This window comes from Barbatula barbatula (assembly GCF_947034865.1).
Source record: "Barbatula barbatula genome assembly, chromosome: 11".
In the NCBI taxonomy this organism is placed as follows: Eukaryota; Metazoa; Chordata; class Actinopteri; order Cypriniformes; family Nemacheilidae; genus Barbatula; species Barbatula barbatula.
This window is the reverse complement of record NC_136774.1, coordinates 108,905-120,453: the sequence shown is the minus strand read 5'-3', so window position 1 is coordinate 120,453 and position 11,549 is coordinate 108,905. Positions and strand designations below refer to the sequence as shown.

Below are 11,549 nucleotides of genomic sequence, written 5' to 3'. Positions count from 1 at the left end.
GGACATTTTCGTTAATGTTAAAATGCTATTTCTTGTAGTGCAACATGTAAAATACAGGTAAAATCTCATAAATGTACAGGTAAATTCACAGAAGACAAGTAGTTTGTATCTCTAAAATCTTACCGCAAGGGTGACGACACACGAGTGATTAAGACTATGACACATGACAAAACTAAATAAAGTTTCTAAACAATATCGCTCATCTTATTTTGATTGATCATTAATGGCCCCAATAGATGGACATCAGAATTGGTTTGTGCAAAGCAGGGAAATGGAAGCAGTTAGGAGATGATGAGTTCGAGGGAGGTAAGAGTTGATAAACACAATGCATCCCAGTCAGTCAGGTCTCAGACATTAGAGGAAAATGTATCAGAAAAACCTTTGTGAAGTATGTAAAATTGAATTGATGATTAGTGTCAAACTATTTTATGGACCTCCATCTAATCGCCACCAGAGGTCACTCTTTCATTGTATTGACTCTCACACCACACAGACTGTTACACATCACATTCACAGATATATCTTTATATTTAAAAAGCCTTTATTCACAAGGCAACACACTAAAAGCTCCAACGTGTATAGTTGATAATATCACAGAGGCATTATATGGTGTATGATATTAGGGACAACATGATTAGATATTTGAAAATGTAGAACTGTAATGTAATAGCAGGATGGGAGAAAGTCCTGTTAAATAGCATTCATGTTGTTGTCCAGTGAATAAAAGAACATTTTGTTTAGCAAAGCTCTGATAAAGCAGTACATTGGTATGCATGAGATGGGTGTTCATTTTGATAGCAGTGGCATAAACAAGATCTCGCTTACTGACAGACCAAGCTGTACCCAGTCCTGTCCCTGTCACCCTGTCCCGATATTACCCACATTTTGTTTAAAAAGTTATCTTTTCCTCTTAAAATGTTGATTCCGAAGATGTTAGCCATTTGTGAACCATGCTCAAATAAAGAACCAAGACACAAAATAACCAATTCATTTTCACAAATAAGTACACACCCTTCACAAGTACACCTAACCCTAACACACACTGTATATATACTGCCTTTATAAAGAATGGACTAGCATGCAGATTCAAAACATACTAGTATATGTCGGCAAGGTTTAGAAATGTGTATAAAGGATAAATAAGATAAAAACATATGAATGTGTCATGTATGAAAAATGCTGTTATTTTTAAACTTATCAAATAATATAATGTGTTTTAAATCTGTGACAACTACCAACCTCTACATAAGTTTACAAAAACAGAATGCGATGCTATGGTTAAAGGCACACAACCTAAAATGTCTGTTGAGTATTTACAATACAATACATATTGTGAAGTTTTTGATCTGCATCTGTGCAGAACCCTTGTTGTGCTTTTAATTCCTACTGATGGTTTGGGTGTAGCTCTGAATAGATGTTTGAAAGTACGCAGCAGTGTTCTTCTCTGGTTGAAATAGCATGATGTAAGATTTCGGTATGAAATAGCTAAAGAGAATTGCATTTACACTGGACAGCTGAGTCATTGCATTAAAAAGCTGCACATATTTGCTTTTGAGAAGAAGGAGAGCTGTGATATATACAATCCAGATCACATAGTACAAAATGATACTGAAAGTTATTGATTTGGCCTCATTGTAATTTTTTGGCAGATCTCTTCCCATGTAAGAAAACAAGACGCACAGGAAACCAAGAAACCAACCTATGAATACAACAATTGCCAAGGCAACAGTGAGCCCCTTTTCACAGCTGAGAACAGTCTGGTCTTTAAAAGAAAAAGAGTCTTTAAACGGTTTGGGAGCTGAGACAGTAACCCACATCACACATAAAAATAAATGAATGACAGAAAAGGATGCAACAAAGAGCCACTGGCCACTGTGCTTTACCCACAAGCTGTGTAATTTAGGGAACTTGGCAGCCATTTTGAAGACACAAACAATTTGAAAGGAACGGACAGTCAAACATGAGAGACAGATTGTGAAGAAAAAAGAAAATGTCAAGCTCCTCAGGATACAATTGACTGCTGTGGGTTGTCCAAAGAAAAAGAAGATGCTTGTGGTAGACATAATCAAACACACCAGCATGAGAAAACACATGTTGCCGCCGGCAGACCTCACCACTGGTGTGTTGTAATTGTAGGCAAAAAGGCAAAAGATGGAAATGAATACAGTCATCAGAAGTGTGGCTGAAATTATAACTGCAACAGATGTGATCTCTGTGACTTCAAGATAGACGACAGAACGGGCCTTACATGTCGTGCTGCCCACTTCTGACCATTCACTCTCCGCACATGGAAAACAGATATAAGGGTCCCCTGGAATAAAAACATAAAAACACCAATAGTAAATAGTAGATTTATATGCGTGTAATCGGAAAGGTATCTGGGCAAAAATCACTGAAATGAAAAACAAACTTAAGTTTTTTACGATTGTTGAAACACAGCTTTTTTATGGTTCAAGATACTTACGAGAATAATTCACATAGCTGTTTTGAGGGCATTTCTTACAGAGAAAGCAGCAGTCATGATATCCCTCGTGTTCTATTGAAAACCCCTGCTTACACTCAACAGAGCAGTTTGAGAAAGGCACCTTACAGAACAGAATAGAAAACAGTTTTTTAGACTGCTAGACTCTTATAAAGGTGCTACATAATGCTATAGAAGATCCTGTTATGACTCTGTGGTTCCATAAGGAACACTTGACTGCCGAAGTACCTTTCTGTTTATCAAAAAGGTTCCTATGACTATAACAAGAAGAGAATGGTGATTCTTTCAAGATCCATTGACTGAATGGTTCTTAGAGAAGCAAAACTGGTTCTTCTATGGCATCAATGCATATGCACAGATAAAACGATTGTATAGATTGAAAGTGTAAATGAAGGATCACAGAGATTAACAAAGGGAACTTACAGCATCATTGTTATGCCAGGGCATGAGAGAGTTGTTGATGGCAAAAATAATTTCTGGAAATGTGTCGTAAGTGCCCACCACTTGAATCCATGGTGGTTTTGTTTCACTGTGCCACAGGATGACAGCATAACTGACAGCTGGATCACCATTAACATCATATTTCACCTGACGACCATTGAGAGGAAAATCCAACTTCTTCATTTCTTCCAGAAGCTGTTGCAAAGTGTGATGAATTGTAGAAAATGGATACAAAATGTACAAACTTTTAGCCTTTTTATAAACGTATTTTTACTAAATCTGTATTTAGTTTCTCTTTCCTTGTTCTTTCAGCCTCATCAGTACCTATTTAAATTAAACACAGAATGTATTTCAAAGCAAAATTACGGATACCGAACATCGCTAATGATTAGACAGTTTCTTTATTTTCTTTATTGAAATAGCTTTAAAATGGTTATCCGATCGTTTTTAAATTGTAGCAATAAACAATGAGGTGTCAAGCAAATCACAAGTCCAGTACGGTGTACTACAGTGCACAGTTTTAGGGCCTCTGCTCTTTGCACTATACATGCAACCTCTAGGAGATATAGTTTAGAGAGACAGGGTTAGCTTTCACTGCTATGCTGATGATACTCAACTTTATATTTCCTCGAAGCCTCATGAAACACAGCAGTTCAAAATAATAGTGGAATGCATAGTCGATATAAAAAATGGATGAGTAGGAACTTTTTATTACTAAACTCGGACAAAACAGAAATATTACTCATTGGACAGAAAACCGCCATACACAACAACCAAGAATACTGCCTAACTATTGACGGACGTTCCATAAAACCATTGTCGTTAGCAAGGAATCTGAGTGCTTTATTCCATAGTAATCTGTCATTTGAAATACCTGTAAATTCTTGTTTTTCCATCATAAGAATATATTCTGTATGCTTGATTGTGATTGGCTAGACATGACATTCTAATTAATGTTATGGCCCTTTCACCAAACTTGGTGAGCTGTGGAGTTGCTGCGCTGCTGCTGTCTCTCATAGTGAAAATGTTTTGTTTTTGGGCGGACGTTCAAGGTCACTAACCTACCTGAAGTTTATGTATATTTTAAATATGCAGTCTATTTTTGTGTTAAAGACCAATACTAATGACGCTCATGTTAGGCTCAGTTTACTATGACATCCTAACTATGAGCTCAGTAAAATGTTGATAGGTTTAAGCCAGCGTCGATACTGCTCAGGATTTTAGGCACCGCTTGCGTACCGCCAATGAAACCCCAGCGTTTTGCCGCTTACCACATGTCTCCCACTGAAAATGAGCTAGACATTCGCGACTGCCGCTCAAAACGTCTCGGTTACGTCTGTAACCTCCGTTCCCTGATGGAGGGAACGAGACGTTGTGAGAGACTGACTACTGACTGGGGTTTGATCTTGAGAACCTACCTTCTCCGAGATAATTAATTATAAAACGCCAATGGCTTGGCGAATGGCACGTGCACGCCAGTCTCCGCCCCGTGCATACGGGTATAAAGGAAGATGGCGGCGGTCATTCACTTACCCTTTGTACTGAGGAACCTGGAACGTTCACTGCAGTGATTCGGTGCAGCGTTGTGGCATGAAGTCAGAACGTCTCGTTCCCTCCATCAGGGAACGGAGGTTACAGATGTTACCGAGACGTTCCCCTTCAGTCGGTCTCTCGACGTTGTGAGAGACTGACTGGGGATCAATCTTAAACGCCACAGCGCTTACACCGACATCACAACCTCTAGCGGAGCGACCCTGACTGGGCTAGCGAGTCACAAGAGTGCTACAGCGAGACGTAATCTTCCAGCCACATAGTATTGGTCATACTGAGAAGTCTCTACTGACGGCCTCACGGACAGTGGCGTACGCCTCTAGTAGCGAGGAGCTGTCCGGAGCCGAACACTGGGGAAACACTGCTCTCCTCTTAGAAGAGTGTGTTACGGAGGCCACATCCTACCCGGAGGGGAGGTTACATGTGGAGATACTAACATGGTCTCCCCGGCGGGGAGAACATCATGCGGAAAGGTGTTAGCCCGAATAGGGGGACAATCCAGGTGGGATACCACCGGCGGGGAGGTCACAGATTCACCAATCGGGAAATCCTGAGTGAGGAATTCAACACACGGGACGACCCAGAGGGGAGTCACTACGTATGGGGCACTAGTCCTAATACAGGGGTCTGCCTGAGCAGGGATGACTCTACCTATAATGGACCTGGTTCTAACAGACGGCTCTGCACAGTCTGTTACCAAGTGCAATGCTTAGTGATGGATGGAATGCCTATACTTCGCCCGAGAGGGGAAAGTAGGGAGGCTAAATAACGCAGTAGTCTCACCTGGCAAGGAGAGAAGGCGCTTTCGCAGGCGTACGGCCAGAACAGGAGTCCGTCCTACACGCCGGGGGCGTTGAGGACATGGGCTGCTACTGGTTCCACGCGAAGATTGTAAAACCTTGCGAAGGTACTGGGCGTAGCCCAACCCTTTTTCTTAGGCTCCGTGTGCGGTCCAGATAGAGGCGCAGCGCGCGTACTGGACACAACACATTAGAGGTTGGGTCTTCCTCCCCTGAGGGGAGCGCCTGCAGGTTCACCACCTGGTCCCGGAAGGGAGTGGTGGGAACCTTGGGCACGTAACCGGGCCGGGGTCTCAAGACAACGTGAGAATCGCCGTGCCCGAACTCTAGGCACCCTTGGGACACGGAAAATGCCTGTAGGTCCCCCACCCTCTTGATAGAGGCGAGCGCCGTCAGGAGTGCAGCTTTCATCGACAGATGAGGGAGACTGGCAACTCTGAGGGGCTCAAACGGGGCCGTACCAAGGCCCTGTAGGACCACGTTAAGGTCCCAAGAGGGTACAGAGCGCGGTCGAGGTGGATTCACCCTTCTCGCGCCCTTGAGGAACCTGGTGACCAGGTCGTGCTGACCGAGAGACTTACCCTCCACGAGATCGTGATGTGCGGCAATGGCCGCAACATACACTCTCAGAGTGGAAGGGGAGAGATTACTCTCAAGTCTCTGCTGTAAAAAGGCCAGCACCGACCCGATCGGGCAATTCCGTGGGTTCTCCTCCCGGGGAGAACACCAGGACGAAAAGAGGCGCCACTTATAGGCGTACAACCGCCTAGTGGCAGGGGCTCTAGCCTGTAGAACAGTCTCCCGGACCGCTATCGACAAGCCCCTTAGGGTCTCCTCGTACCGTCCAGGGGCCAGGCATGGATTTTCTAGAGGCCTGGGTTGGGGTGCCAAACCGTGCCCTTCCCCTGCGACAACAGGTCCTTCGACAGGGGAATGGGCCAGGGGGGGCCGTCGTCAGATCTACCAGATCCGAGAGCCAGGTCTGGTTGGGCCAGTATGGCGCCACTACCAGAACCTGATGCCCCTCTTCCCTGACCTTGCACAGGACCTGTGCAAGGAGGCTCACTGGGGGGAAGGCATACTTCCGCTTGTCCCGCGGCCAGCTGTGTGCTAGGGCATCCGTGCCGAGGGGACCCTCGGTCAGGGAGTACCAGAGCGGGCAATGGGTGGAGTACGGGCAGGCAAACAGGTCCACCTGTGCTTGACCGAACCGCTCCCATATGAGCCGGACTGCGCGGGGATGGAGTGACCCGATCCAGTGACCCGATACTGCGTGCCCGTTGCACACCGCACTCCACCCTTGCAGGGAGGCGTCTGTCGTTACTACAACCCGCCTCGAAACCTGTCCGAGCGGGACCCCCGCTCGGAGAAAGGTCAAGTCTGACCAGGGTAAGAGAGTGCGAAGGCACTGCGGCGTTACCGTAATCCGCCTGGTGCCGGCGTGCCACGCCGTCCAGGGAACCCGACTCTGTAGCCAGTGCCTCTGAAAGCTCTTCAGCGACGTCGAGGGATGCTGACTGATGTGCATCAACCCGAGAGGGATTACCCCCGTCGAGGACGCCATGTGCCCCAGGAGCCTCTGAAAGCTCTTCAGCGACGTCGAGGGATGCTGACTGATCAACCTCAGACAGCGCAGCACTGACTGTGCACGCTCGTTGGTGAGACGTGCTGTCATACGGACAGAGTCTAGTTCCATCCCCAGGTAAGAGGTGCTCTGCTTTTTGGGCACGATGAAGTACGGGCTGTAAAACCCGGACGACATCTCGGTTATAGGGACGGGTTCGACCGCACCCTTCGCCTCCTCCCGAAGCACGGAAGCATTCTCTCCTCGCACCGAGGTGTACAGAATGCCCCGAAACTTCGGGGGGGCGCCTGGCGAATTGGATCGAGTAACCGAGACGTTGTCCTCTCTATCCAGTGTGACGGGCTGGTGCGCTGCCAAGCGCCCAAGAACCGCGACAACAGGACCAGAGGGACAATCTGCTTCACCGTGCCGAGGAAGGCTGGTTCGGTGGCTGACAGTGCGGTCACCTCGCACAGGGGGGACCCCCCGGGAGGCTGACGGCTCTGTATGTTTACCTGCTTCAGGCGGCCTGATGCAACGTCCGGGGGAGATTGCGGTCGGCGGCCCGATCCATCCAAGACACCGTCTGGACGAGAGTGCTGTGGAGGAAAACCCAGGGGAAATATCTCTCTTTGTGAGTAAGTGGGTGCCGGGCCCTGAAAAGGGCCCGGACTTGATGGAGACGCGGCAGGCAGCGTCCTTCCCCGATCCAGCGTTGGAAAGGCCGGGATCGGACCCAATGAAACTTCCCCCAGGTTCGTCCCGTCAGGGCCGCTTAGCAGCGCTCTTGGCGGACTGCTGACGGGGGACAGATGCCTTCTTCCGCGGTGCTCGACGTCTCTGGTGGGCCGTCCTATGGGAGGGTCCTGGAACCGGAGGTGCCACCGCGGGAGGGCGGGGCTGTTGGGAAGCAGACTGCGGCCGAGAACGTGACGACCTGCTGGTGGCCACGTCGCGGCGCGGCAGGATCTGTTTAATTGCCTCGGTCTGCTTCTGAACCGCGGAGAACTGCTGCGCTATGTCCTCCACGGTATCACCAAACAGCCCGGCTTGCGAGATGGGCGCGTCTAGAAGGCGAGCCTTCTGGGCGTCGCTCATCTGCGCAAGATTAAGCCACAGATGCCTTTCCTGGACCACCATTGTGGACATCGACCGACCCAGGGCCCCGCCGTGGCCTTCGTCGCCCGTGGCGCGAGGTCTGTGGCAGTGCGCAACTCACTCATGCGAGTTGGGTCGGGCTTCCCGCCGTCCAAATCCTTCAGGACTTTCGCCTGAAAGACCTGGAGGACCGCCATAGCATGGAGAGCAGAAGCGGCTTGTCCAGCAGCACTGTAAGCCTTCGACACTCGAGCTTACATGCTCTGGACGGGAGTCTAGGTCGACCCCTCCAAGTGGCAGCTGTCTGCGGGTACAAGTGGCCCGCGACCGCACACTCCACCCGGGAAACGTCGACGTAGCCTCTAGCCGCTCCTCCATCCAGGGAAGCCACAGCCGCCAAACCCTTCCTGCCTGATACGCGCCGAAAAGGGCGCATTCCAGGACTTGGAGAGCTCTTCATGCACTTCCGGGAAGAACGGCACCGGGGCGGGGCGCGGTTTTTGACCACGCCCCGACCCCAGAAACCATGCATCCAGCCGCGAGCGTTTCGGGGAGGGTGGAGCCACACACTGCAACCCGATGCACGCGGCTGCCCGAGAGAGCATGGCCGACATCTCCGCGTCCGTCTCCTCTGGCACTCGACTGCCTGACGACAGGCGATCAGAGGAGTCTTCCGCATCAGATGCCAGCAGGCCGCTGTCCGATGCAGCGACAGAAATGGAGTCATCATCCCTATATGCAGTCTTTCCACTATGAGACGGCTGTCTGCCGCTCATAGGGGACGAACCAGGTGAGCGTGCAGGGGTATGGATGGTCCGCGAGCATGTAGCTGACGGAGCGACATCCATAGGAATCCCCGAATTACCCCCGCCGCTCGCCAAAGCGATCAACCGCGCCGAAACAGCGGCTGAAGACGCCTGGGAAGCAGACGGGGTGGTGGCAGCGCTCGAAAAGAACGTAGCCAACTGTGACCGCAACACCCTGATTGCCATGTCCGCACACACGGGACATGCCGAATCAGTGAAACCTGCCCCAGCATGCTTGAGCCCCAAGCAAGTGACGCAGGTATCATGGCCGTCAGACTCCGGGATGAGTCTGTCGCATCCGAGGACACAGCTACGAGACATACTCGTAGTCGGAGTGACTTACCTCTAAAGGTCTGTAGCCTTCTGCCGAAACGCCCAGGGGAAGTCCACGAAAGGAGAAGTCCGCTGCTCCGCGTCGTAAATCCAGCAGGAAAAAGTTTCTCGAAGTCGAGTAAAGTGCGTTGCATAACAACACACAGGTTCCGAAGAACAAAGGATAAGTGAATGACCGCCGCCATCTTCCTTTATACCCGTATGCACGGGGCGGAGACTGGCGTGCGCGTGCCATTCGCCAAGCCATTGGCGTTTTATAATTAATTATCTCGGAGAAGGTAGGTTCTCAAGATCAAACCCCAGTCAGTAGTCAGTCTCTCACAACGTCGAGAGACCGACTGAAAGAGAACTAATAATACAGGATAATCCTACAACTTTGAGTCACCTTAACCAGAACAGTTTACACAAACATCATGTATAAATACACCATGTACAGTATAAGATTATATTTGCATTGCATAATAGCCTATTTGCCAGCATATGAGTTTAGCTCCGCTGCTTCTAACATATAGCTAGCCTACATAATTTTTTACTGAAAGAATAAATTCCAAAACCTCCACTGACATACCCAGGCAGAGGTGGGGACAAGTCACATATGTTCAAGTCCAAGCAAGTCTCAAGTCTTAACCATCTAACCCTAATCGTCTCGAGTAATATCTCAAGTCACAGTTTAGACAAATCAAGTCAAGTTAAGTCGAGTCCTGATAAGTGTCAAGTCAAGTCGCAGTACTAAAAGAAATAATAAATTCATTATTTTCTTTAATAATGTAAGGAAAATCAATGTAAGTTCAAAGTCCTTATAGCTAAATGTGACTATTTGGGGAGCTCTACTGTTGTCCACCATGTTTAGCGCGGTTTGAGTTGTGCAGCGTTAAAGGCAAAGGCGCCTTGATATCTGCCCACTGCTCCAGGTGTACGTGTGTTCACGACTTGCTGTGCATGTGTTCACTACCTTCTGGATGGGTTAAATGCAGAGGTCACATTTCGGGTATGGGTCACCATAACTGACAAATAGGTCACTTTCACTTTAAGGAAAATACACGTTTGATTAATTTATAAATGCAGAAAAATACAAAGCAGCAGGTGCAATTAGAAAGAAACATTTTCCTTCCTGAAAAAGGATGGCCATCTTAAGTAAAAATAAAAGCTATTGTTTACCCTGTGTGTGTGTGTGTGTGTGTAAGGGTAGAGAATAACATACAGCCTGTTTTAAAGATGGCTAAGCGATCAAATTTTGATCAAGAGTTCAAAACGTGATGTATTTTTATTTTTAAATTTAAATCTGCATGTCTCAGTTTCAGTGTGCAAGCTTTGGACTTAGCTTATGCAAAACTGCATTCTTTTTTTTCTTTTACGAATAATAGATTACTCTTTTAAATATTGTTTTCATTACAATTTATTTAATCCTGTTTAATTTATGCATAACCTCTAAAACAATTAATGCATTAAAAAATTTGAGTATTACGGTTTATGATTTGTGCCCATAGTGGTCTGGAGCATTTCTGTTGTGTTGTGGCTTTATTCGATTTTGTTGTGACTTGATTTCATAGTGTTGTAACTTGATTGCATTGTATTGTGAACTTATATTTGCTTTTTAAATTTTGTTGTGTAGTGCGCCAGTGGGCTACCGTACCTCTGGCTATTAGGAAAACCCAAAGGGACAGTGCTATGTAGAAAATGAAAAGCAGTTGATAACACATTCAAACACATCTACTCACCATGTATGGTTTAACTGCTATGTTTGTTCTGCATTCATTGATGTCACAATGAAGAACTTTATGTAATGCATGAGCTATGGTATATATGGCAGCGTAGATGGCAAAGGAGAATGTGGGATCTTCATTTACAATTTCCTCGGCGGTCAGTATTGAGCAGTTGTCACAATCTTGATTACATGTCTTCATCTGGATTTCACTCACAACGTTATCATTAGTAGAAATTTCATTTGTTCCTTTGGCTTTATAGATGAATTCCTTAAATCCAGGCAATGATAAAATTCTCTCTGTAATGCCAATAACTGTTCCAATATTCTCAACTCCCGGCTCTTTTGGAAGCTGTTGATTCATAGACCATGTTTCACTTGCAATCCAGACTTTGTCTCGGATGTTATTTGCTATCGCTGCTTTGATTATGTTGTTTGCATATTTTGACCCAGCGAAAACAACAATGACATTGATGTTAAGCTTGTTAATCTTTTCAAGAGTTAGACTGTAGTTTGCACTTTGACTCAGAAGCTGTTGAAAGGCCAAACAAATGCCAGTATCTTTGATATAACTGTTAAACAGTTGTAGGCCATCTTCACTGTAATTGTCTGGACCTCCAAGAAAAGCAACCCAGTTCCATCCAAACCACTGTATGATGTGAATAATCATCTGTATCAAGTCTTTGTTGCTAGGGATTGTTCTAATAAAAGAGGGATACTGAAGTTTATTGCTCAGTGCATAACTAGAAGCACCATAGTTCACCTTTGAAAG

At 46.8% G+C, this 11,549-nt stretch overlaps 1 protein-coding gene across 3 annotated transcripts in view; it reads right to left on the bottom strand.

Moving 5' to 3' along the window:
- Positions 1-520: 520 nt before the first annotated feature.
- LOC306900791 (taste receptor type 1 member 1-like) overlaps positions 521-11,549 on the bottom strand; it is a 32,136-nt gene continuing 21,107 nt past the window's right edge. For 2 of the 3 annotated variants that reach the window (XM_079468098.1, XM_079468097.1), the window contains 4 exons: positions 10,794-11,540; positions 2,906-3,118; positions 2,465-2,585; positions 533-2,311 (listed from right to left, as the gene is read on the bottom strand). In XM_079468098.1, the coding sequence (XP_079324224.1) occupies positions 1,377-2,311; positions 2,465-2,585; positions 2,906-3,118; positions 10,794-11,540 (2,016 nt within the window). In that variant the 3' untranslated portion in view covers positions 533-1,376. Of the gene's footprint in view, positions 2,312-2,464; positions 2,586-2,905; positions 3,119-10,793; positions 11,541-11,549 lie in introns of all 3 variants that reach the window. The other variant, XM_079468099.1, reaches the window with a different exon arrangement.